General features: G+C 42.2%; 1 protein-coding gene across 1 annotated transcript; it reads left to right on the top strand.

Moving 5' to 3' along the window:
• The first annotated feature begins 4,809 nt into the window (after nt 1-4,809).
• On the top strand, nt 4,810-27,815 carry LOC144020331 (von Willebrand factor A domain-containing protein 7-like). Its single transcript, XM_077523705.1, has 17 exons — nt 4,810-5,004; nt 6,977-7,181; nt 8,627-8,712; nt 9,833-9,926; nt 10,729-10,857; nt 11,449-11,635; nt 13,782-13,951; nt 18,225-18,337; nt 18,493-18,609; nt 20,098-20,274; nt 21,364-21,493; nt 21,580-21,732; nt 21,839-21,931; nt 22,344-22,453; nt 24,511-24,678; nt 24,917-25,255; nt 27,342-27,815. Exons 1-17 carry the CDS (start codon nt 4,810-4,812, stop codon nt 27,813-27,815), a joined length of 2,940 nt encoding a protein of 979 aa, XP_077379831.1.
• Nucleotides 27,816-27,947: the final 132 nt, after the last annotated feature.

Raw genomic sequence — 27,947 nt, 5'->3', positions numbered from 1 at the left:
GGGGGCAGGGCGTCAATGCGAGTGAATTAGAAAACAATCAGTGTTAGCTAGAAAATAGGTCAAACTGTTGATAAATCAGGGACCAACGCTATGGTGAACTTGTGTGCGGTCAACGGATGCTCTCATGGCAAGTGAGGAGTAAAAGACTAGCACGGTGGCTAACGTGAAAGTACGACGCAATACTCTCCTCTCTCTCAATGTTATCTTAGTAGAGACAGCCCCCTAGTGGTGTAGCTGTACTTATCTAAATTAACTCTAATCACCACAACTATGATAACTTTGGACGTTTTTTGATACATTTGTTACGTTTAGACAAATCGTTCACCGAAAACGATGTTCCCTCCGTGTCTTCCTATACAGTGTTTGACCACCAAGAGGGTAAGCGGTCGCTAAGAATTCTAGGTAAAGTGACGTCAGCTGGAAGGGTCTATAGCAAGATGGATATTCCATCTGGTACCGCTCCACAGTAATTTCGTCGGGCTAAGGCGGGACATTCTGTACAATAATCCGAGCTGATTGGATGATGCGACATTCTACACATTTGTTTTAACCAATCACGGCCACGGGTGAAAATTTCAAAATGTTATCTCCGTTCATGTCTAAGGGGGGAAAAACACGAATATCTTACCAGCTAGAAATGCACGAAGCGTCCCTCGCTGTTCAACATTCAACAAGAAAACGGTGAGTCATTCTGCGAGAACAGAATTAATTGCAGCGTCCATGTTGGGTTTGTTTGTTAGCCTCAGCGTGGGCGCTGGCTTCCTGGTTTCGTCACAGTTGCATATCCCGCCCCCAAACACAATGTCACTCTGTGATTGGTCCGAAACACCAGTGGTTCGAGAACGGCAATTATCTGCGGGAGTGGTACAAGATGTATTCTCCGCAGTTTGTGAACTCACAAATACCACGAGAATTCATCTTGCGAGAGCAACTTGCGCAAAAAGTACTGAAACATTTGACAGTTGGACGTGCATTCAAAAGCTTAGAGAAGGTCACATTAAGTTCACCTGTAAAGGTTTGAATGCATTTTAGTCTTGTCCTGAAATTTCACTCAAAAGCCAAATATCCCTCACTTTTTGTGAGTAGTGTATATTAAATTTCTATCAAAAAGGTGAGCTTGACTTACTCAACCCCCTCCCACCTCCAGGGTGTAGACTTGCACCACTCATTTGAAAATGACGTGTAGGCACCACTCGGCTTGAAGGCCGGCCTTCTCGCTGGTGGTTCAAAGTCCACCCACACATTTTCTGCACCTCACTGGGATCGCGCACGGGCGTGCTGAATTTTACCAGTCCTGCTTTTTGTCAGTGCAACCTCCAGGTTTTGTCGTGCAGCTTACACCCCTGGATCAGCTTCTCCGTGGCTCACTTAGAATAGAATGAGGAAACGAGTAACTTACTTTCAGTTTGTCTCATGCTAGGTATGATAATTCAAGAAGATATAAACACAATGCATTCCGAGAGGGTTTTCATTACCTAGCTAGTCGACTCGTTATATATCAAATTTCAATTTATAAGCGTTAGTGTGACTTACTTTTTTTCCCCTATAGGTCCACCTACATGTAGCACAGCTGGTACGCCCGCCATGACATATTTGAAAATGACACATCTTAAGTGGCCACACTCAGCTGGAGGGTCGGGCCCCTCGCTGGGCCACTGGTTTGCTGAAAGTATCTCCATCCATTTTATTCACCACATACAGGTTTGGGAATGTTACTTTTAAAATGTATTCAGATACAATTAGCCTACTAGTTGATAGATATTCGTACAACATGAGTATTCGGTACGGATAATTGAGCGAGCTGATTTGCACCATTTCAACCTGTTATAACTGTTTTGTTTGTGGCAAATGTCTGATAGTTGACTTTATTTGAACTGAGGATTTGTTTGAGGCAAATGTCTAATGTTTGGTTTTATTTGTTTTATTTGAACTGATGCAATCAGCTTGTAACTATGTGATGTCAATAATCTTTAACCTCTCTATATGGTTAGAAGCCAGTCAGCAGCGAATCAGATAAATCCATCCATCAGCGACCTATCAGGGTTACCCACATGTCTAGCCTCAACCAATGAGATTGATTCAATGTCTATTTAAGCTGTCTGAGAAATGTGTGTGTTGCCGGATTATTACTCACTGTTGCTGTGCTTCTCCGCAGCGCAAGGGGGCTTGGCGTCTCGTGATTCTCGATGCATTCTCGTTGTTTTTCGTTTAGTAAAGTTATGTGAATAAATAGTTAAAACCTTATGTGTGTCTGCGCTTTGGGATCCAACTTCAACACATAACACAACCGTTGGAAAGTATAGTATACTATAATTTCTATTTTAAACATGCAAAGCGTGTTGTTATTACTGACTGGGCTCTGCTGGGACACTACGTTTAAGCTTATTTAAGCTCTTAATATTTTGCTGAATGTGTGCACTTTTCCGGGAGTTGCACCGAGTAGCGACACCAGGACGTGAGGAAGAGATGATCTTTCGTCACTGAGGGGGTCAATTGGAGTTGGAAGCAGGTTCTAAATGAGTATGTGTAAATCCCAAATTTGTTTTTATGAATACTTTTTAGATAAATCGTTCCCCATATTTGAATGGGATCCGCCATCGACTTCAACCTTAGCGCTAGCAATGTCTTATAAACGAAGCATGTTTTGTATTTTAAATATATGATGTGTGTATTTCTTCTTGTTAATCTTAGGAACGGCAGAATCACACACACTTCCGTGTTTGCGACACACGCAACACACAACACAGCCACAGTGATGCTGTGAGTTACATCAGGCAACAATATGGGGAAAAAATGATGTCATATGAGATGTTTTGTTCCAATTATAACCTGATTGGCAGAAGACAATATGATACTTTTATCAAAGCAATCCCCCAATCTATTGTTGTGATGGCCTGTAATTTGTTTCAAAGCAATGTGAATCCAACACTTTTCTTGCTCTGGGTGGATGGTCACAATATCACTGATTCTAAACTTCCTAATATCACAATTCAAAAAACATTTGTTCAAGCACTGTATCCTTTTTCATCAAACAGAATTTCAATCTTACAATTTTTCAAAAAAAAGTTGGAATTTTAAGATCCAAGTCCTTTAAATTTCCCATTCCCCCAAAAGCAAAGGAAATTCACTACAAAATTCTTGTCACCTTCTTCTGAGTTTTTAACATATGGCTAAAAGCTCCAAAATGTTTATTTTTCATGTTGCTGTCCCTTTAATTCCGCCGACATTGTATGATATGGCGCAAGTCTCTGTTATTTTTGTATTTATACATAGTTTCGTAGTATTAGTGATACTCTGCATAGTTTTTGTTTCAATTTTAAAATGCACTGAACATTTCCATAAAAAAAAATAAATAAATCTAAATCCACAGTATCGCCATCAATTTAAGTTGCTCTATCCTTTATAAACATGTTGGAAATTATGGTACAGGCCACAAAATCTAATCAAAGTTCAATGTTTTTTAATCTTAAACGTCTTCATTATTAATTTGTACATACCGTATTTTCCGCACTATAAGACGCACCTAAAAGCCTTCAATTTTTTCAAAAGCTGACCATGCGCCTTATAATCCAGTGCGCCTTATATATGGATCAATATTGAGCCGCAACAGGTCTCGCTGTCAAGACGCTATCGGTGACCCTGCACGATCGGTGACGCGCATTCACTGAAGATCCCGCCATCTTGGATCGCTAGCTAATACTAATACTTTACCTCAGAGAAAATAATAAAACAGCTGTTTATTCATTTTGGGAGTGAATTGAGTTGTCAGAAAGCTGATTTGTAATCTATTAATAAAGTTTGACTGACCTATCTGACTGTTTCGTTGACATTCCCTTTAGCGCAGCACCATCTAATGGATGCATAACGTAACCCCAGCCTTTACTGTCGTGACTAATATATGAAATAAAAATGTGAAATATGTCATTCATTGAAGGTGCGCCTTATAATCGTGAAAATACGGTACTTTTAAAGAATTCAGAATGGAAACTAATGATGGGTTTAAAAAGAGCAGATGCTTGTTCGTGCAATATGCTGTTATTGACATATGTTCTGATTATCCGGCTAATCACAACTACTATTGGTGATTAGTCAACGAGCAACAGTCATTTGTGGCAGCCCTAGACGGAAGAGGATGCTGGGTGCTGACAAATGACAGACTAACAAAAATTATGTAAATTACCCACCTAATTACAGAAATGTTTAGAAGGCATGCAAGGGTGTGTCATTTGTGTTGTCACCACTCAGTCATTCAAGAAGGCTATATATGTAACACACACACAAACACGCACTGTGTGAAGACTTGGACAATATCAAGGAAACACACACCATAGCATCTACCATGACGTTTCGAATGTACTCATAGGAGGCACGTTTTTCAATGAGTAGATCATACTGAGGTGAGTAGGCCTATGTCAGTTTGCATTTTGATTATAAAAATATAGAGACCAGTTCAGACAGTATTTTGATTACATACCTGTGTTGTGTTTGATAAGCGAAGGCAGGAAATATGCCCAATTCCATATTTGTATCTGTCTAATCTTTGTTTTGTTTGCCTAATTATGTTTTTTGAAATGTGTCGCATTGTTTTATGTTCAACAGATAATTTATTTCCATTTTTTTTTTTTTATTTTACCTCGGTATACTTGTTTCACTGTCTGGACCTGTAATGTTTGTTTTAGTTGAATGCATTATTGCATTTAGCTGGCAAATTGTTGATACTACTTTCAAAAACTGAGAAAAAAAAAAACATTTCAAGAGTGTTTCTATTCTGATTTCAGTTTCTTCTCATCCCCCATCATCATTAACAGCATGAGCAATACATATTTAATCCTGCTGCTGGTGGTCATCACCTTCCCAGGCCTAAATGAAAGCTTCAACCCATTGTCAACGATTGATCGGACATCCATCACTCACTATGACATTACCCTAAGGGCAATTCTCCGAAAGACGGCCGAAGTCTGCCGAGCCTGCGCCGCTGCAGAGGGACGGAACTTCAGTCTGACTGTAAGATGGAAAGTCACTTTGTGCTTGTAATATCTCAATTAGATGCAAAACCTCTTAAGTTCATAACTACCTGTACAGGACTGTCTCAGAAAATTTGAATATTGTGATAAAGTCCATTATTTTCTGTCATGCGATTAAATAAGCAAAAATGCCATACATTCTGGATTCATTACAAATCAACTGAAATATTGCAAGCCTTTTATTATTTTAATATTGCTGATTATGGCTTACAACTTAAGAAAACTCAAATATCAGAATATTTACTCAGCCCAAGTAAAAAAACAAAAACAAAAAAAAAGAGCCATAATCAGCAATATTAAAACAATAAAAGGCTTGCAATATTTCAGTTGATTTGTAATGAATCCAGAATGTATGGCATTTTTGGTTATTTAATTGAATTACAGATAATAAAGGACTTTATCACAATATTCTAATTTTCTGAGACAGTCCTGCATTTCGAGAATGTTACTAAGATTTCCAGGAAAATTAAAGTAAAGGTAATTAATTAGAATGCAGGACTGGTATTACAACATTCTACAACTATGGTAATCTTTGTAAAGGCAGAATTGTATTTAAAAGTCATTAGACGTACCGTACATGCATCTAACTAAGCCTAAAAGGCACAATAAGAAACCATAAAGTCCAGATTGGCATTCAAACGGAGGATTTCTTTATTTTTGATTGATGTTGATAGGACAGCATCGTGAAAAAGGCATGCTTGTTGGTTATGGCAAAGGTAGGACAGGAAGACTCCCAGATAGCAAGTTTGTGTGGTCCATGAGGTCAGGAGGGCACAAAAAAATTATCACAAAATAGTATGAGGAAAAAAAAATAAAATAAAAATAATAATAATAAAGAGGCCAAGGTAAACAGATGAACCGTAAGTGATCTGGTTCTAATGACACAGGGTAGGTCAGCCAACCCCAAACCCACAACCATCTCAGACATGAGGAAAACAAATGGAAAATGCAGATAGAAGAGAAAGAGAAACTAAATACACTTAGTTCTAACACGCACATACCTTCGCTGTCAAAGTTCCTTGTGGTGGAGTGAAGTCAAAGGTAGGTGAACATATGGGAAAGAGACACATGACAAAGTGACAGTACAAATGAGAAATCTATTTATTTACTCAAATCACAGTTTATATATATTTACTTTTCATACCAGTCACACCACAGTGGTTTAACACGGCATTGACAACCTTAGCCAAAGCTAAATATTATTTGTTCCTCCTGTAAACCATGTGCAGGGAATATTTAATATTTGTAGTAGATCAGTACCAATCAATTTATATTGCCATTACCCTGACAATATTGATAATATAATAACAAAGCCAACAAAAAAAAAAGCAAATTGTCTTCATAATTAGCCACAAACACGCAGCACTCACATTGAAGAAGAGCGGTGTGTTCCAAAAGTGTGCGACAAAGCAGCTGAAATTTGCTCAAGAGTCAAACACTAAATCTCAATTCTCAGACTGTTCTGTAAATATTTATTCGAACACACATTCTCTGAGGTGATAAAAACTTGTTTGGAAAAATAGTTCTTTTGGGATCAAAAGCATGAATTTGAATCTTTATTAGGATTCCTTGTCAATGCTTTTCAAATAAACAAAAAATATAGCAACTTTTAATCAATCCATATCAATTCCAAAAATAAAGTATTGACGTAAGCCCCACCCATTTCTGTTAAACCACGCCCACTTCTAGTTTAGGCCCCGCCTCATCAAAATACAGATACAGATAATGTAGATGGTTGAACAGATACACATAGCGCTGTACTTGCTCCTCCTTAGTCAAAACCATAAAAAGCCAAAAACAGTGAACTAACCAGTTCCAGCCTCAACTCATTGCAAAATATGTGAGTCCAAATAAATAAATAAATAAACTACAGACATTAGCTCAAATTCACTTTGTGCTCAAAATTTGAAACTGTTGTTGTTTGTTTTTTTTGTTGTTGTTTTTTTTTGCAGATTGATGACGGACTAACAATTGCACAAGTACACCAGGCGTGCTTCCCCTCGAACACTTCATCCTCAGTGATGTCCAGTCGCTTGTTCGCTTCATCCATTGGCTTTATATATGAAAACAATGCACTTGTGGATCTTAACGTTTTCACTGCAGCAGCCCATTTTAATGATGAGACCTTCCAGTTAGGACGAGGCAGAATCACACAAGGTAATTCTGTCTTCTTAACAAAAAACAAACATAAAAATGGAGAATGAAATTCATACACAACTTACCATATATTGGTTTCCGTGACTGTAGATAGCAAACTGTTTCTTTAGGCTACGTTCACATTGCTTAATGCTCAATTCCGATTTTTGGGTGAAATCCAATTTTGTTTTTTTTTGTTTTTGAGTAAGCGTTTCATTACCTATTAATTACTACCTTAGTCTGTCTGCTGTATGAACGTTATCACTGATCTATATATATGACTGGATGCAGTGTTGTCACTAACGCATTACTAAGTAACGCGTTATTGTAATCTGATTACTTTCTTTCAGCGTTCATGTGCAATTTTCTATTCGACATGTGGTATTTACCATAATTTCGATAGCACATGAATGCAGCTTTACAATGTTGTATTTGAGTGAAGCTTTTCATGACCGCAGACAGACTTGAAAGTTTGTTTGAATGTTGATAGCATGTTTTTTTGTTTTTTTTAATGATTATAGTTGTTTGTAGTTGTTGTAGACACGGGTTTAATAAAATAAAATACCGTATTTTCCGCACTATAAGGCGTACCTTCAACGAAAGACATATTTTAAAACTTTTTTCCATATAAAGTCACTAAAGTAGAGGCTGGGGTTACATTATGCATCCATTAGATGGTGCTGCGCTAAAGGGAATGTCAACAAAACAGTCAGATAGGTCAGTCAAACTTTATTAATAGATTACAAACCAGCTTTCTGACACCTCCATTCACTCCCAAAATGAATAAACAGCTGTTTTATTATTTTCTCTGAGGTAAAGTATTAGTATTAGCTAGCGATCCAAGATGGCGGGATCTTCCGCGCATGCGTGTCACCGATTGTACAGGGTCAACGATAGCGTTTTGACAGCGAGACCTGTTGCGGCTCAATATTGATCCATATTTAAGGCGCACTGGATTATAAGGCGCATGGGCAGCTTTGGAAAAAATCGAAGGATTTTAGAGGTGCGCCTTATAGTGCGGAAAATACGGTACATAAAATAAATAAAATGGGTGTTTAAATGAAATTGTGTCTTTTTTTTTCTTTTTTTAATCCTGTTTTTTAGAATAATGGGTCTGTTGTCTGTCTGATACTATTCTTTTGGTTCCCGTAGGCTTTTGCTTCAGTAGCACGGTACTGTCAGAACTCAGAACGTATTTGTCATACAGACAGACCAATTACGCATGACTGGCGTATTCTGTATCATTCTTATTTTCATTGAAACAAAGACATTTATTAGCCAATCAATTGAACTCAGACAGATAAATGTTGAGGAAGGAAAATTGTGTTGATTCAATCTTTCTGTACTTTCCTGCTGCAGCAGAATATTGTTGTTGGAATAAACTGAAATAAAAAAAAAAAGCACATACAGAAATAATAGAAAGTTTTGGCTATAACTTACCCTTTCTTTTGTATTGTACTGATAAGGTTTGTCTGAAGTGAAGAACAGTGTGAGAGAGGGGAGGTTTCTCAGAGGCCAAAGGATCCTTGGAATGATACTTCACACTCTACAGGTGAGTTCAAAGATAATTTTGTTGATAATGGTGAATACTGAAGTAGTGTAGTTTTGGAGGTGAGACGCAAGAAGCAAGCAATGTTGATTCTCAAAAATCAAGAGCATTTGACTAAAAAAAATTCACCATAATTGGCATATCAGAAACTTGGCTTGACATTGGGGGGGAAAAGTTACATGAGACTGAAAGGATATAAATTCCTGATGGCCAATCCACCAAAAATTCAAAATAAAAACAGATATTAAGAAATGGTGTGAAGAGGTGTTTTGGAACTGACTGGAAAATGTGTGAAAAATTGCTGTGTTTAAAAAAAAAAAGGTTCAACAATAAAGCACAATAAGTATACATAAATCAGCAATAAGTTTGTCAAACCACAGAAATGTCTGAGCTATTTGGGGCATATTAAACCGTTACGAGGACCCACCGGTGGGCCCTCCACCATCTTTAAAACAAGCCTTGGTTAACAAATGGTTAATGGTGGACTAACCAACTGTGTAAGAATGGATAAACGTTGTGCATAATATACAGCAGGCTTCACCAATTCCGGTTCTCGAGGTCTGGAGTCCTGCAGGTTTTAGATATTTCCGCCTACCAACACACCTGATACTAAAGATCAGGATCGTTGTCAGGCATGCTAATGAGCTGATTATATGAATCAGGTGTGCTAGTGGGCGGAAACATCTCAAACCTGCAGGATGCCGGACCTTGAGGACCGGAATTGGTGAACCTTGATGCACAGCATTTGTCATGGAAAAATTTTGGGGTTGTCCTGAATCGTGACTATTTTGGAGGTAGTGTACAAGTTTTGGGCCCGACCTCAGCGATAAGCGTCAGTTGGTTGGCAAGTGCAATTTTATTAATGTGGAAAAATTACATCTTATTTGCTCTTTCATTATATTAATTAACCTATTATTAATGACGGTGTGAAACAGGTCAAAGTATACAAAGAACAAGGGGTCAGACTAGATATGTTATATATATTTATAAAATTCTTAACCTTGGCTTAATGATGACTATTTACATCCTTTCTTTCTTACTTTCTATTACACTACTTTCTGTGACAAACAACAATAAATGCAATAAGTGCGTGCACATAAGATGTGACATTTTATATTCCAAGGACTTCTACAGCCACAGTAACTGGGTAGAGTTGGGAAACGCAGTTCCTTACAACGTTTTGATCTCATCCGGCCAACCCCTTGAGAATCTGGCAGGTAGGATACTACCCGCCCACTTCCAAGCTATCATCTCCGCCTTTGAGCATGTACTTATAACAATGTACTTATTACAGTATTTTTAAACTTGTCCACAGCGCCTCTATATATTAATTCTACTGTATGTAGCACCTACCTTGAGATACAATGCCACTGGGTCTGTGTTGGTGGAAAATGTCCTAACCTGATTTTTTTTTAAACATACAACAACAACAACAACAACAACAACAACAACGACAATAATCATAATAATAACAACAACACTAATAATACTTTACTAACCTTATGTTATGTAAGCATCTTTCAGAAACCCAAGGATGTTTTCCATAAAAGGCAATTACAAAAATTAAACAACAAAGACACAATCAATAAAACAGACAACAAAACAACCAAACTACCGTTAGGTGCTAAAGGCGTGAATGAACAAGTGGATTGTGTCCCTGAGTGTAGTCTGCGTGCTGGCTGTGTTTGTTGCCGTCACCAAGAAAACCTCAGCTCTGTGACAACCAGTTGCAATTTCCACATCTTTCCATTAACTCATTCACTGCCACTGACGTCTATAGACGTCAAATATCCATTTTTTTTAATGTACTGGCAGAAAATGAGTTAAAAAGGGTTTTTGAACATCATCATTATGGGCTGAGTTACTGTCGACAACTTGCCCCACACTAGAAATTGGGAAATTATAAATGTCAACATATAAATAGATAAAGACGATTCAAAACTGATTTACATTTCTTCCAATCATTGTCAGTGAATTTTAGGATGTGATATTTCTGACATTTTCTTTATTTGTTTGCAGGCCCAAATACTCCCACCTGTAGAAACTGTGATGAAGACAACTGTGATGACAATATTTTGCCTAATGTGCTGGTGGATAAGCTTCTAACGTCAGGCTACTTCAGCACCTTCTCCTCAGAAAAACCGCAAGGTAACCGTGAGGAATGAAGATTTTTTTTTTTCCGAATATATAATGCCCTCATTCTCTTTGGCAATTTGGACAGCCAGCTCACTACTTTCTCCTTGTTGCATATCACGTGACCACCATACCTGTTACGATGCCGGTGCATAAATTATTGCAAATGAAAATATTTTAAAACTGTTTTCATTTTCTTTTGTCATGGATATTTTCAACTAAAACAAATGAATTATTTCCGTAGTATATATTTAATGCACTGCTTTGATTCTCGTGCTTGCGCTATCACTCACGCTGTTTTGTTTTTTTTCCCCGGACACATACATCTCACATACCCCACTCGGTGTTAAATGCAATCCGTACGGATGCCGTACCCAAACCGTTCCGCATCCGCTCCGCAGTCAGTGTGAATTGGGCATTACACTTTTCAGAAATTAAGGCCAACATTTCGTTGTGGTGAACAAATGTAACATGCAAGTTTCAGTTTTTGAAACAAATTATTGAAATAAACTGACTTTTCCTTGATTTTCAGATTTTCTGAGCTCGTTCATCGTGCAAAATCTGTCACCTCCAAATGTCGGCTTACATACTTGTTTTTGGTCCAAGGCAAATGCAGCCATGGAGGCTTGGCAGACCAGACGAGTAGGACTGAACCAACCGGAGGCATCAATAAGGACCAAATTGGTTCCGATCATGGCTCACTTCACTTTCAAGCAGCCGATTTGGCTGTCGCTGCTACTATGGAGCTTCTGGAGGACATCAGAGTAACTGAAGGAGACAAGAACTTCCTACGGTAAGAGACCTTTCAAAGGTTTGAAGGTCAAATCGATTGATCAGAATAGGAAAAACGGTTGGTATCAGTGTTTCAATGAAATTGTTTCGCTTGTATTTAGCATATTTGAGACAAGTTGTCTTCTGTTTTTTCCCATCTGGTGGACAAACGAGCAATTAAATGTAAAACCATCAAAGAAGGAGTAGAAGACCAAAGTTAAACATTTTTCAACTTTCTAGTATCATGTCGAAGTCCTCCGCGTGCACGTCTTATTAAAGTCTGTAATTATAATCTGTAATTTATTACAGATTATAAAAGCATATAACATATAAAAGCAATATGAGAATAAAATACAATAAAGAGGCTTACAGTGTACTTATTATTATTATTTTTATTATTATTATTATTATTATTATTATTATTATTATTATTATTATTTGCCACGCGCTCTGTGGGCTTTGGACGCAGCCTGTCTTGCCTGCAAACACTGCATCCCGATATTAATACACACTGCTCATTGAGAAGTTTGTCGTGTGGCCAGGACTTGTTTTCAAATATTTTTTTAATGTTTTATTTTATAAACACAACTACACATGTAATTTCTGCAGAAAGTGTGTGGGAATGTTCAAAGCTAAATGTTAATATTTAAATGTGTGTGCAATGCTTGTGAATAAATTGAAAGATAAGTTATGTGAAAATTGCTAATTATTAATTGTAGTTGAATGATAAATGGGGAAAAAAAAGAAAACTTCAACCACAGTCCATGGTCCACTACACAAGCCACTGAGCCACAGTGGACTTGCTGTTGTCATTGAAATTGTGAAATTGTATTGAAGGAAGTCTTGCTGAATGCCAGTGAATTTTGCATTGAATATTAAATTAAATGCATTCAATATAATGTGTGTTAAACGAAGGATAATTAAAGATAAATTAAGTGAAAATTATAAATAATCATTTGTAGATGAATGATAAATGTCCCAGGTCTTATTTTGACATTTTAACGAAATTGGTCAAATGACATTTAATAAACTGCATTTTACATTACTGGACATTGACTTTTTCTGAAATCGAAGTTTGGCCAAAAAAAACATTTTCCAACCGGGATTTGAACCCACCCACTGGCATGTCTCCACTACTGTGAAGGTGTTTCATGCGTGTGGGCATATTCCCCACTTACCTTTTCTTCAATACACTTAAGGTATTAATAGTTGTAAACCTTGGGTTATGTTAATGTTATTTGTGTTCAAATTGATTGAATCTTGACCTCAGAATCTTGCCATGGATGGGATCAGAAATTTAATCTGATCATTCCTCAGTCTCCCTTTCAAATCGGCTCAAATTGGTAATTTTCCACACACCTTTATTTGCCTGATTAGGGAAATTCCATCCTCATTTAAGACCATTCCTCTTTAGTTTATTTGTGTTATCTTTATTTTATCCATTTTCCTTGTTACTTCCTTCTATATATTAAATTATTAAAGAGTTTTGCTTCGTTTTAAATTCACAAGTAGATTAGAAAACAAACATTCACATAATACATTAAAAAAAAATAAAATAAAAAAAAAAGCCGAGCTCAAGATTGAGTCTCTTCCAATTAATGAATCAACCAAGAATTCAATGTAATAATTAATTGACCCAATTTACGCCACACAGCTTTTGTTGTCGCCACAAAATTTCGAACATTTTCAAGACATCAACACGCTAAGCTGTTTGCGACCATTGAAATGTATGTATAAATATTGACAAAAAATAAATATTGGCGGCTACCCTTGCAAATGTTTGCCTGTTAGTGGGATACGGGCTTTAGAGGACCTCAGGAGGTCAGGAAAGGCATTCTACAACCTCGGAGTTGCAAATCGCCCCTCAACCACCCTTTCTGCCCCAAAAAGCTTGGAGCTTGCTTCTGGTGAACTTTGAGATTGTTTTTAGTTGCTGAGTGGTGCATGAAAAAAATCCAGAGAAGGCTTTGCCAAGTTGAAGTTGCTCGGGTGAGGGAAGTCTGGGAGACCCAACTGGGGTGGGTAGATTTAAAATAATACTGTGCTCTGGTGTATTCTTTTTCTAAACTTTTTTTTTTTTTTAGCAATGCAGGTATTGTGATTATACTACTTTACATACACTTCTTATCTGTTGAACGATCGTCATCATCTCTCTTGTATTCTTGCAGACTGATGGGCCTCTTCCAGGCCGCTGTGCTGTGTTACGTCATCGACACCACAGGCAGTATGTTTGATGAGATAGCTGAAGCCAAGAGAGTTGCTTTTGAAATAATCGACCGCAGGAGGGGAACCTTGCGGGAACCGCCGTCCTACATATTGGTTCCTTTCAATGATCCAGGTAGGCGACGCACCCACTTACACTGCGTGGTCACAGAATTTGGCACGTCGCCTCTACGGGTTTAAAAATATAACTTAAGGTACATTCCGTGTCCCAATTTTGGAAAATTTTCTCACCTAACAATCACAGATTTTCTTGATAAATAATCTCATTCAATGATACTTAACGTATTTTCCGAACGATAAGTCGCTCTGGACTCAGGAGGAGCATTGTGGTTTTCCTCCCGGCCGTGGAACAGTGGACCAGCTCCAGACTCTCGGCAGGGTCCTCGAGGGTGCATGGGAGTTTGCCGAACCAGTCTCCATGTGTTTTTTGGATTAGGAGAAGGCGTTCAGCCAGGTCCCTCAGGGAGTCCTGTCACTGTGTGGGGTGCTTCTGGAGTGTGCGGTACCGAGGCCCCTGATACGGGTTTGTTCCGTCCCTGTACGACCGGAGTCAGAGTTTGGTCCGCATTGCCGGCAGTAAGTCGTATTCGTTTCCAATGAGGATTGGACTCCTCCAAGGTTGCCCCTTGTTGCGATTCTGTTCATATAACTTTTATGGACAGAATTTCTCGTCACAGCCGAAGCGTTGAGGGAGTTCGGTTTGGTGGCCTCGGCGTTGCATCTCTGCTTTTTGCAGATGATGTGGTGCTGTTAGCTTTATCAAGCCGGGATCAACAACTCTCGTTGGAGCAGTTCGCAGCAAAGTGTGAAGCGGTGGGCATGAAGAGCAGCACCACTAAATCTGAGACCATGGAAGAGTTCAAGTATGTTGGGGTCTTGTTCATGAGTGAGGGCAGGAGGGAGTGGCAGATCGCCAGGAGGATTGGTGCAGCGTCTTCAATGATGCGGACTCTGAATCGGTCCATTGTGGTGAAGATGGAGCTGAGCCAAAAGGCGAAGCTCTCGATTTACTGGTCGATCTACATTCCTGCCATCACCTATGGTCATAAGCTGTGGGTCATGACCGAAAAAACAAGATTCCAGATACAAGTGGCCAAAATAAGTTTCCTCCGCAGGGTATCCGGGGTCTCCCTTAGAGATAAGGTGAGAAGCTCGGCCATCCGGGTGTCACGGAGTGGGGTGTTGGTGGCAGGACCCAAATGCAGGAGGCAACAAAAAACCGGGCAAGGCAGGGATGCAGGTAAAAAAAAAGTATTTAATTAACAAAACTATAAACAAGGTACTATGGGAAAACTTAACTCGATCAAAAACAAACACAAGGCGTGGCAAGGAAAACAAGGACATGAACATGAACAGGCACAACAGATACTATGACTCCACAAGAACCAAACGGAAAACAGGGAACTAAATACACACAGGCTAATGACAATGACTAGACACAGCTGGGCAAGACACAAGTGGCAGGGGAAGCTGATTGGTGGATACACTGGGAAGGGAAGAAACACTCAGGTGGACGTGGTTTGACATAACGGGACAAGGGAGGAAACAAGGAACACATGACAAACGACCAAAAGACAAAAACCCACCCCCACCAAACCAAAACATGACATAACCCCCCCCTCAAGGGACGGCTCCCAGACGTCCAACATAAAAAGTCCAAAAACAAGGGCGGGCGGAAGGGGGCACGGAGGAGGGCACACGGCCCCCCCAGCCGTCCCAGACAAAAAGCAGTTCAGGAGGGCGTCCTCGACGCCCGACAAGAGAGTCCCAGCGGGGCCAGTCAGGAGGGCGTCCTCGACGCCCCACGAGAGGTGAAGGCAGCCGCAGGGCTTGCGCCGCCGGGACTTTGAGCGATGCCTGGCGAGGTTCCGGAACTTTGGGAGGCGCCCGGCGAGGTTCCGGAACTTTGGGAGGCGCCCGGCGAGTCTCCGGAACTTTGGGAGGCGCCCGGCGAGGCTCCGGAACTTTGGGAGGCGCCCGGCGAGGCTCCGGAACTTTGGGAGGCGCCCGGCGAGGCTCCGGAACTTTGGGAGGCGCCCGGCGAGGCTCCGGAACTTTGGGAGGCGCCCGGCGAGGCTCCGGAACTTTGGGAGGCGCCCGGCGAGGCTCCCGGACTTTGGGCGGCGCCCGGCGAGGCTCCCGGACTTTGGGCGGCGCCCGGCGAGGCTCCCGGACTTTGGGCGGCGCCCGGCGAGGCTCCCGGACTTTGGGCGGCGCCCGGCGAGGCTCCCGGACTTTGGGCGGCGCCCGGCGAGGCTCCCGGACTTTGGGCGGCGCCCGGCGAGGCTCCCGGACTTTGGGCGGCGCCTGGCGAGGCTCCCGGACTTTGGGCGGCGCCCGGCGAGGCTCCGGGTCTTTGGGCGGCGCCCGGCGAGGCTCCCGGACTTTGGGCGGCGCCCGGCGAGGCTCCCGGACCTTGGGCGGCGCCCGGCGAGGCTCCCGGACTTTGGGCGGCGCCCGGCGAGGCTCAGGGGCGAGAGGTTGCAGCAGACGAGGTTCAGGAGCGAGAGGCTCCAGCAGACGAGGTTCAGGAGCGAGAGGCTCCAGCAGACGAGGTTCAGGAGCGAGAGGCTCCAGCAGACGAGGTTCAGGAGCGAGAGGCTCCAGCAGACGAGGTTCAGGAGCGAGAGGCTCCAGCAGACGAGGTTCAGGAGCGAGAGGCTCCAGCAGACGAGGTTCAGGAGCGAGAGGCTCCAGCAGACGAGGTTCAGGAGCGAGAGGCTCCAGCAGACGAGGTTCAGGAGCGAGAGGCTCCAGCAGACGAGGTTCAGGAGCGAGAGGCTCCAGCAGACGAGGTTCAGGAGCGAGAGGCTCCAGCAGACGAGGTTCAGGAGCGAGAAGCTCCAGCAGACGAGGTTCAGGAGCGAGAGGCCGCAGCAGACGACACAAAGGAACGAGAGGCTGGAGCAGATGAGATTCAGGAGCGAGAGGTCGCAGCAGACGAGGCCCAGGGACTTGAGGCCTGTCTGACCCGTCACTCCCGACGCCACGGAGCCTAGCCAGTACCTCTTTTAGCCCGGCAATGGCTCGGTCGCAGGACTCAAGCGCCTTCTTCGCCCCGGGCTCCCATTCCACCCTTGCCCCCGCTGGGTCCAGTTCTGGTGGAGTCATTCTGTCACGACGGTGGGGTGTTGGAGGCAGGACCCAAATGCAGGAGGCAACAAAAAACCGGGCAAGGCAGGGATGCAGGTAAAAAAAAAGTATTTAATTAACAAAACTATAAACAAGGTACTATGGGAAAACTTAACTCGATCAAAAACAAACACAAGGCGTGGCAAGGAAAACAAGGACATGAACATGAACAGGCACAACAGATACTATGACTCCACAAGAACCAAACGGAAAACAGGGAACTAAATACACACAGGCTAATGACAATGACTAGACACAGCTGGGCAAGACACAAGTGGCAGGGGAAGCTGATTGGTGGATACACTGGGAAGGGAAGAAACACTCAGGTGGACGTGGTTTGACATAACGGGACAAGGGAGGAAACAAGGAACACATGACAAACGACCAAAAGACAAAAACCCACCCCCACCAAACCAAAACATGACACCGGGAGGGACTCAGTGTTGAGCTGCTGCTCATCTGTACCGAGAGGAGTCAGTTGAGGTGGCTCGGGCATCGGGTTCGGATGCCTCCTAGATGATTTCCTGGAGAGGTGTCACGGGGATGACCCAGGACACGCTGGAGAGACTATTTATAGGCGTTTTTCCACCGCTGGAACTTTTGGAGAACTTTTGAGTTTACCTTGGTAAAATTCAGTTCTTGCATTTTTCCAACAACAATTACCAGGGTAATTAAATTCCCCAGAGGCCATCCAAGTACTATCTCAGTAGCAGGGTCTTGCTGAGCCAGGCAGGAACTTTGAGGGGGCGGGCTGCAATGACCACGGCTGATTGGTCAAATTTGGGGGCTTTGTTTTTACATTGGCCTGACTCAATCAAACTCCTTTGAATTAATTACCGAGAACTCTAAGACTGCCGTGAAGGTGTGGAAACACAATTCTAAATTCCCTGCTGAACTTTTACAACAAAGAACCCCGTTTACCCAGAACTCAAAGTTCCTGGGCTTGTTGGTGGAAAAACAGCTATTGTCTCTCGGCTGGCCTGGGAACGCGTTGGGATAACCCCGGAGAAGCTAGATGAAGTGGCTGGGGAGAGGTTCTGCCCCCTTGCTGCCCCCCAACCCGACACCGGACAAGCGGTAGAAAATGGATGGATGGATTAATTAATCATAATTAATCATATAATACAACCTGGTGTAAGTCAATACTGGGACACACAGTGCTCCAAATTGTTTTACAAGCGACATTATGAAATGTGTGCGTGTGTGTGTGTATATTTCATATGGAACATAGAATAATAGAACGTTGCTATCCGCAGGTTTTGGACCGCTCCTAGTGACGTCGGATGCTGATCTATTCAAAGACAGGATCAATGCTCTGACTGCCACCGGAGGAGGTGACAACCCAGAGTTGAGCTTGTCTGGACTCCAGGTGATAAAATAAACATTTCTCTTTTGGAAACAATTCACTAAATACGGTGACACATAATCAAGCTCCCGCTGAAGAAAGTGGCTTTTCATTCAAGTCAGATGAAAACTGAGCCCTTGTCATAATGCAATGGACTGTATTTGGCACTGTTTTAACAGCTTGCCCTGACTGCTGCGCCGCCCTCATCAGATATTTTTGTCTTCACTGATGCGCCAGCAAAAGATGCGCACTTGAAGAGCACCGTCATTGCTCTAATTGAGAACACCAAGTCTGTGGTGAGTATTTTTTATTTTTTTAAATGTTTTCCTAAAAGTCATATCCAAGCTTGCCAGCACTGAGTTGCAGTATGCAAGAGCTAATGAGAGCGTCATGCCAATGATGCTTATAAAATTATCACTTTCAACTAGATAAAATTGGTAAATAGTTAGCCATGGTGGTTCATTCACCATGGCATCGAAAGTCGGACCCAATGGGTCGACCGCCGCTTACCCTAACACAGCTGGTGCCGTAATTCGAGCTCTCGTCGCTTAATTGTCACCTTCTGCTTTGCTCTCGCAAGCTTTTACAAACTTTTTTTTTCTAGCTCCTCCCACTAGCCGCTCGTTAGCCACTCCAGCCTACGGCTCCAACTAACTTCCGCTAGCCACTCTCGTTAGCTGCTCCAGCTAATTTCGGCTCGCTCGATCTTCGCCAAGCTTCACAACGCCTGCCAAATCGCCGTTTCTCGCCAAGCTGCTCATTTGCTCACGCAAAATAGGAATTTGTGGTAGGCTTGCGAAGTTTGGTCTGTCTGAGCCACCATAGTGTTCATCATCGTATGTGCTTCTAAATCCTATTCTTTGACCACGAGATGGCACTAAGGACTACACACTGGAGCTTTAAAAATCCAACCAAAAGTACATGTTAAATTGTAAACGTTTGTTCTCATCTCTCACTTCCCTGCTTTCCATCAGAACTGTCACGTTTCAATTAATTCTTGAGACTTGAAGTCCCAATATGTCTGACCGAAACGATTACCAAACTGGCTGGTAAATGAATCTTAACCCGCAGGTGAGTTGGTGGGTGTTAAGCACCCTGATTATAAGCCCCAAAATATTGGCTGGTTTTACACATTATGGAGACTCTTTTGTCATTCCAATTCCGAAGATCTGTGGTCACCTTTTTACATGTGACGTTGTCCATTCCGATCTGCCATTTACATGCCCCACTCCATTAATCAGATCAGCCCTGTTAAAGCTGTGGAGCACAGGGATTGGTCATATTATTCGTCAAGACAGAGTTCATTCCTCATTTAGCACAGTAGTTATAATTGTTTTACAGTTTTTATTGAAGCAACCCAAGTTTCAAGAACTTTTAAAACCAGTTCTCCCCCCATAGACGTGTGCTTGGGAAGACCCCAACCACCAATTTAAAGTGCGAAAATGACGACGTCACAACACATTTTCGTCAAGACAGAGCATGTACAGACCTCACGCAGCCTGGCCAAATCCACAAAACTCAGATTAGAATTTGAACTCTTCACTTTTCTGTCTTATAGTCTTTTAGTAAATTTTGTAACCTATTTTTATTTTATTTTTTTTTCCTCTGAATGTTAACTACTGTTTCTTGATGCTTATGTGTTGTCTTTCCTTGTGTAAAGCACATTGAGTTGCCTTGTGTATGAAATGTGCTATACAAATAAACTTGCCTTGCCTTGCCTTATAGAAAGAAGAATCCTATAAAATGAAGAAATAGGGGTACAAACTGTCTGCTGAACTTTTCAGGTCACATTCCTGCTGACAGACGTCCTGTCCAGTCGGCGCAAAAGAGTTGTGACCCAAGCAGATGCTCAGCTGTACCGTGACATTGCCATAACATCTGGAGGTCAGACCATTGAGGTCAGCCAGGGAGCGCTCCCTTTGGTTACAAGTATTATCGAGGATTCCACAGAAGGCGCAATGGTAATATAAGAGGACAAACACATACAAAGTTGGTAAAAGTACTGACATTCTGTACTAGAGTAAAATTACAATTACATTTGTTAAAAAACAAAAACAAAAAAAAAACAACAAAAAAAAACACTACAGGCTCTGAAATGTACTTGAGGAAAAGTAAAAAAATATTTTTACCAGATGTTTCTTTCTCAACATCATGTCTGATGGCTATTAAAGTGAAAAGGACATTTTAGGACATCATATAAGGTTCGTCAGCTGGGCATAGGCGAACTAGGTGGTCGCCTTTGGCCCCACCTAGTGGAGGGGGTGCCAAATTGCAAGGCAAAAAAAGATAAATATTTTTCACCCTCATGTTTTCTAAGATAAAATGTGTTACAAAAAAATATATATGTTTCTGCCATTCGACGTGGGCGTCCATCAATGTTCCGTCGTCGTCAATTCGTCACCAACATGGGACGTCCGTCATTGACGGATTGCTGAATTTATTGACGGATTGACAATTACATTGACGGATGAAAACCCGCTTCCGTCAAGTTTGTCAATTTGTCAAAGTTTTTCGTCAATTGTCAACAAAATGGACTTTCCGTCAATACTGACGGAATGCCCACCTCTGTATTGATATATTTTTTTTTTTTCATGACTTTATATGTATCTTACACAAATATATTGTACATACCAGGGTAAGAATGAATTTATATTACCTCATAGTTTGAATGTTTGGTTGGCATTTATAGTAAATAGTAAGTCTATTACATCTCATGTTATAGCGTGACAGCCAATCACAAACTGGATGTTAGGGACCGGGTGTAACGCTTCAACGATTGGCGGAGCCAGAAAACAGATGGCAACTTTTTTTTTTTTTTTCCCCAGGTTTAACATTATTTATCTATTTTAAAAATGTATTGAGTAGAATGTGATGTTAAAATATAACAGATACAAGTAAAAAGTAGTCAAACAAATATGTACTCAGTAAAATACAAAGTACCATACTAAAAAACTACTCAAGTACAGTAATGAAGTACTTCCCATCTCTGGACATGCACGTACATAGAGTATAGTACAGAATCTGGATCAATACAATTCTATGTTTTTCAGGTGACAGTTTTTCAAGAAGTGAGCAGCAAGCCTGAAAAGTTCTCATTTATTATTGATAGTTCACTAAGGAACACAATCGTCTCCATCACAGGAAATTCAGCTCTCAGATTTAATCTCACCAGCTCCACCGGTATTGTGGTCATCTTTTTGTTTGAACCAACCGACAGCCATGTCACTTTCCTCGCGTTCACTTTTGTCCTTTTCCCACCTTTTCAGGCGTAACTCAGAACTCCAGTGAGTTAGATGGTCCTCTTGGATCTTTGAGCGTGGCAGGTAACCTACAACAACTGAGGCTCAACAATGACAGCCAAACTGGTCTGTGGGAAATCAATGTAGACTTTGATGATCTCTACTCAGTTAAGGTTACAGGTCAGTAGAAGGATAGCACTGACGGTGACACCCAAAAGATTTCATGTACTGTAACTAACTATATTGACCATTGTAAATATTTTTTTTTAACCAATGCTGACATTAGGGCAAAGTCCAGTGGACTTCATCAATAACCTTGTGGAAGAAAGTGAAGTATTCGTTGGAGACATCTTTCTGAAGGAAGGACGTCCTCTTTCGGGTCAAACACGCTTCTTCTCTTTCAACATCACATTCTTTGCTCTCAGTTATTAACATTCAATGCCCACACTCACAGGGCTTGACAGTGTATTTTACTTGCATTTACAAGTAAGAATAATGTAGCTGCATGTATTTAGCACGTGTGTATAACAAAGCAGATGGGTGTCAAATAATATAGCAGTGACTGACTGATGTGGGGTGTATGAAGCACCATTAAAAGTGCGCAGACCCACGCACTAATTGACATGTAACTCAGAAGCGTCTCCATGCAAATGCAAATGCTATATGTATTACATGTGCTAGTTGGGGATGAGGCACCAGTGTCCAGCCACGAGTGATGTCTTGTGTTCATTTTGATGATGTAATATTTTCATTGTAAAAGTGACATTTGTCTCTCTTGTGCTAACTTGCAGGGGATAATGCCACCATCTTTCTCACCGTAACAGGAAGTGACAGTGTAAATCTAACAGAGGTCATGTTGTATGACAGCACAGGCCCCACAGAGGTCAACGGAACACTGCAGGCATGTTGCATTGTATAGTATTATAAAAACAGAGAATCTCAGCCATCAATTAAAGAGAATAATCCGCCAGTGCCCAACCAACATCAAAAAGCATACAACTACCCTAAAAAGATATCACTGTATTTTACCATGGCTTTTGCAGTTAGCGCAGAAATGTATATTTATTTATTTATTTATTTATTTATTTATAGATTTATTTATTTTTGGGTGATTAATGGAACTCAGTTTAGCACAACCTACCCAGGAAATATTTACTATATGAAACATAAAACATCATCTTTACATGAGAATTGATGAACCAATTTAAGATTGCAAATTGAATTGCTGTCCAACTTCAAAAAAATGCTTCAGTTGGTAACACGTTTGAATTAAGTTAATCCAAAGTTATTTAATAGTATAGTTAATTAATTATCCCTTCTTTAAATATAATATATTCACTTTGGATTAACTTAATTCAAGTGACTATAATAAGTTTAATAAACTCATCCATTTTCTTGACCGCTTCTTCTTCACAAGGGTCGCGGGGGGTGCTGGAGCCTATCTCAGCTGGCTTTGAGCAGTAGGCGGGGTACACCTTGGACTGGTCGCCAGCCAATCGCAAGGCACACAGAGACGAACACCATCCACACTCACAAGCACAGCTGGGGACAATTCGGAGCGCCCAATTAACCTGCCATGCATGTCTTTGGAATGTGGGAGGAGACCGGAGTACCCGGAGAAGACCCACGTGGGCACGGGGAGAACATGCAAACTCCACCTAGGAAGGCCGGAACCTGGACTCGACCCGGAGTCCTCAGAACTGGGGGGCGGACGTGCTAACCAGTAAACACCGTGCCGCCCCTTAATAAACTCATAATAAATTAAACTTAATATATTTACTTTGGATGTAACCTCTGGGGGCTGTTCAATCCTTGTACGACCGGTGTTCGAGTTTGGTCCGCATTGTCGGATTCTGTTCTAGTGATTGTTGGACTCCGCCAAGGTTGCCCTTTGTCACCGATTCTGTTCATAACTATTTCTAGGTGCAGCCGAGGGGTTGAGGGGATCCGATTTGGTGGCCTCAACATTGCATCACTGCTTTTTGCGGATGATGTGGTGCTGTTGGCTTCTTCAAGCCATGATCTCCAACTTTCGCTGGGGAGATTCACAGCCAAGTGCAAAGCGGTTGGGATGAAAATCATCACCTCCAAATCCGAGACCATGGTCCTCAGTCGGAAATGGGTGGAGTGCCCTGCCCGGGTAGGCGATGAGATCCTGCCCCAAGTGGGGGAGTTTAAGTTTCTTGGGGTCTTGTTCACGAGTGAGGGCAGGATGGAGCGGGAGATCTACAGGCGGATTGGTGGAGCGTCTGCAGTGATGCGGACACTGTATCGGTCCGTTGTGATGAAGAAGGAGCTGAGTCGAAAAGCAAAGCTCTCAATTTAATTGTCGATCTACATTCCTGCCCTCACCTATGGTCATGATCTGTGGGTCGTGGCCAAAAGAACAAGATCCCAGATACAAGTGGCCAAAATAAGTTTCCTCCGCAGGGTATTCGGGGTCTCCCTTAGAGATAAGGTGAGAAGCTCGGCCATCCGGGAGGGACTCAGTGTTGAGCTGCTGTTCTTTCACATTGAGAGGAACCAGTTGAGGTGGCTCAGGCATCTGGTTCGGATGCCTCCTGGACGCCTCCCTGGAGAGGTGTTCTGGGCATGTCCCACAGGCAGGACATGGTGGAGAAACTATGTGTTTCGGTTGGCCTGGGAACGGATTGAGATCCCACCGGAGGAGCTGGTTGAAGTGGCTGGGGAGAGGGAAGTCTGGGCTTCCCTGCTAAAGCTGCTGTCCTCGCGACCCGACCCGGGATTAAGCGGTAGAAAATGGATGGATGGATATTCACTTTGGATTAATTTTATCCAATCATTAAACAACATGGTCAACAATTCCATTTGTAATCTTAAATTGCCTCAACAATTCTCTTTTTCTAGTGTACTTTACAAATTGTTCGTGATGGCAACAATTTAGCCAACTTGCAAACCTTGATGTACCATTATAGTTGGTCTTGTCCTTTCCTTCAGTCATTCGGAGCAACTAACTTCCTGGTGAGCTTCAATGAGATTCCAGCAGGTGTCTTTGTAGTTCGATTGAGAGGAGAACTACAAGACAACAGCTCATCACCATCAACTCAAAGGATCTTCCAGAGGCAGGACTCTACTCAAATCAGGACTTCTAACATCATTGTGACGGTGAGCTTAAATTGTCGACCAAATTGTGGCGGATACTCACTTTTGCCAAACTGAATTCTTCAGCGATTTGGACACGGATTGGTTTGTTGCACATCAGACATATACGTATGTGCATGTTCAACTATGATACATAGTTTGCAAGCCAACCAAACGAAAACATTCACTTAAATCACAGTGTTTACTGAACAAAAGCTATGAGCTATGAACAAAATCTAAACTAGCTGTCCCACTCTCCCAGGCTCAAGTCAACACCACCAACATCGAACCAGGCTCTACCATCTCAATACCTTTCACTGTCACCGTAACGACCCGAGGATTCCCTGACGAGACTGCAAATGCGACAGAGGACGCCAGTACTGTACTGACAGTACGCGCTACCAATGACCGCGGCTTTGATTTGTCATCGCCAATGTCTGTCACAGTTGAAGAAGGCAGTGGAGGCAAAGCTAACTTCACGGTGCGCCTAACCGCTCCTGAAAATGTGACATCTGGAACTGATGTGACACTTACGACTGAGGTGGAAAATGATAATGCAACTGATCTCAACTTTGTTGTCCTTCGGTTTTCAGTTGCTGAGGTAAGAGAAGAGTAATGGAGCTAATTTAATTTAAGATTTGTTTGTTTTTTAAATTGTTGTTGTTGTAAGAAAGAGTTTCTAAGTAGTTTTCCTTGTTAGCGGTTGGATGAAAAGCTCCATTTCCTGCTGGCCTGAAAAAGCAATGGCAATACGTTGTCATTTTGAATGGCAGTGTGTTGCAAATGCAAACATGTGACCTCATGCCAGATTGTTGTGTCTTATGCAGGTGAATCGTGTTCAGTGCATTTAAAAAGTGCCATTTTGAATTGGAAAATATGTGCAAAGCAGAAAATGTGAGGTTTGGCGACTAGAGAAGAGGTCTTGCTCTCTGTGTGCCAGTTTAAATAATTGTGCTATGCAAGTCATTTTTGTGTATTAGCAATTGGAAAAAACTAATTTTTTTTAACGTGCGATGAATGACCGCCCCTTACTTGGAAAGCCTGTCGTAGGGGAATTTCAGTCACAACACAGAAGACACGTCAACGTCAAAATTTAGCAGTAATAAATTTAATAATAATGCATAAATTTGTGGAGACTTGGGTAAAGTTGTATTTTACAATTTTAAAAATGTGCAAAAGTTACTTCATGTTAAAATTGGATAACTCTTAATGTGAAAAGAAAACTGCACCGACTATCACCAGTCTTACAAATGCAATTATGCCATCTAGTGGCAGAGGAAGGAACAACACAAATAAATATTACACTCGTTCTTGAATTAATTACTAATAAAACTAATAACGTATACAACTTTTAATCACCTGACACCCCTAAATATTATTAAATCAAAATTCTCACTGCGGTAACATGACATACAAATATCACAAGGCGCAACAACAAAAGAACCAAACTTTGTCTGATAATGCCTCAGAAGATGCAATGTAATCTCAATGGGTTCGTCAAAGTTGAGGCTGATTTCAAAACTTGTGAAAATTTTAAAGGATTCAAATCTCGCATGCTATCTTTGAACATTTCCTGAGAGTTTTGGGGTCAATATCTTTTTCCCAAGGAACCGGTTGCTGTCACATTTTCCTGGACTGTTCTCATGTTTCCACCCGCTTGAGCTTGTTCATTTGCTTTCTGTCTCCAGATGGCCGACGTTCTCCCTCCAGTGTGCCAGGAGGGCAACACATCCATGGACTGTCCATCCTCTCCAACGTCTTGTAACTCCTCTCAGTGGATGTTTGTGGTCAATGTGACTGACGGCATCGATGGGGTGGGCTTAGACAACATCACCATCCGCGAAGGGAACGGCACCCTCAACACGACCACAGTGGTCGGACCAGGGGGCCAGAACATCACCATAGCCTCCTACGAGGCGTCCTGCTGTGATGACATAGTGGAGCTGTCTGTGGTGGACAAGGCAGGAAATGAGGCCATTTGCAGAGGCCAGAACGGAGAATCCACTACGATTGAGGTGGAAAACGAAGATGCAATTGATCTCTACTTTGTTGATGTTATCTTTTAGTAGTTACTGAAAGTTTTGGTAGTCAATATCTTTTTCCCAAGGAACCGGTTGCTGTCACATTTTCCTGGACTGTTCTCATTTTTCCATCCGCTTGAGCTTGTTCATTTGCTTTCTGTCTCCAGATGGCCGATGTTCTCCCGCCAGTGTGCCAGGAGGGCAACACATCCATGGACTGTCCATCCTCTTCAGAGTCTTGTAACTCCTCTCAGTGGGTGTTTGTGGTTAACGTGACTGACGGCATGGATGGGGTGGGCATCGACAACATCACCATCCGCGTAGGGAACGGCACCCTCAACACAACCACAGTGGTCGGGCCAGGGGGCCAGAACATCACTATAGCCTCCTACGAGACGTCCTGCTGTGATGACATAGTGGAGCTGTCTGCTGTGGACAAGGCGGGAAATGAGGCCATTTGCAGAGGCCAAACCAGAGAATCCACTACGACTGAGGTGGAAACCGAAGATGCAATTGATCTCTACTTTGTTGATGTTATCTTTTAACAGTTCCTGAAAGTTTTGGGGTCAATATCTTTTTCTCAAGGAACCGGTTGCTGTCACATTTTTCTGGACTGTTCTCATGTTTCCACCCGCTTGAGCTTGTTCATTTGCTTTCTGTCTCCAGATGGCCGATGTTCTCCCGCCAGTGTGCCAGCAGGGCAGCACATCCACGGACTGTCCATCCTCTTCAGAGTCTTGCGACTCCTCTCAATGGGTGTTTGTGGTAAACGTGACTGACGGCATCGATGGGGTGGGCTTAGACAACATCACCATCCGCGAAGGGAACGGCACCCTCAACACGACCACAGTGGTCGGGCCAGGGGGCCAGAACATCACTATAGCCTCCTACGAGGCTTCCTGCTGTGATGACATAGTGGAGCTGTCTGCTGTGGACAAGGAGGGAAATGAGGCCATTTGCAGTGGCCAGGCCGGAGAATCCACCATGGAATCGACGACGGTCACAACAACGACCACAACAACGGTCACACCTGTGATTACAGAAAATGAGAACCCCGACTCCCCGGACAGTGGAGGGCACACATTTCACACATCACAGTGTCTCTGGATGACTGTTGTGTCACTCATACTTTGGAGATGAACGTGATGTACAAGATTACAGTGTTCCCCCATTATTAACTCATTCAAACCCAGAAACGTTCAAAAATATTTTTTTAAACTTTGTCCTTCCCTCCCCCCAAAAAAGAAAAACAAAACCGAGTACGCCATCGAA

This window comes from Festucalex cinctus, chromosome 6, assembly GCF_051991245.1.
Source record: "Festucalex cinctus isolate MCC-2025b chromosome 6, RoL_Fcin_1.0, whole genome shotgun sequence".
In the NCBI taxonomy this organism is placed as follows: domain Eukaryota; kingdom Metazoa; phylum Chordata; class Actinopteri; order Syngnathiformes; family Syngnathidae; genus Festucalex; species Festucalex cinctus.
Note: the sequence above shows the minus strand (reverse complement) of the source record. Positions and strands in the feature narration are given on the sequence as shown.

Coding starts and splice junctions, on each gene's coding strand:
- LOC144020331 (XM_077523705.1), top strand. CDS start 4,810: ATGAGCAATACATATTTAATCCTGCTGCTGGTGGTCATCACCTTCCCA. Junction 11,636..13,781: donor GGAGACAAGAACTTCCTACG/GTAAGAGACCTT, acceptor GTATTCTTGCAG/ACTGATGGGCCTCTTCCAGG. Junction 22,454..24,510: donor AGGTCAACGGAACACTGCAG/GCATGTTGCATT, acceptor CCTTTCCTTCAG/TCATTCGGAGCAACTAACTT.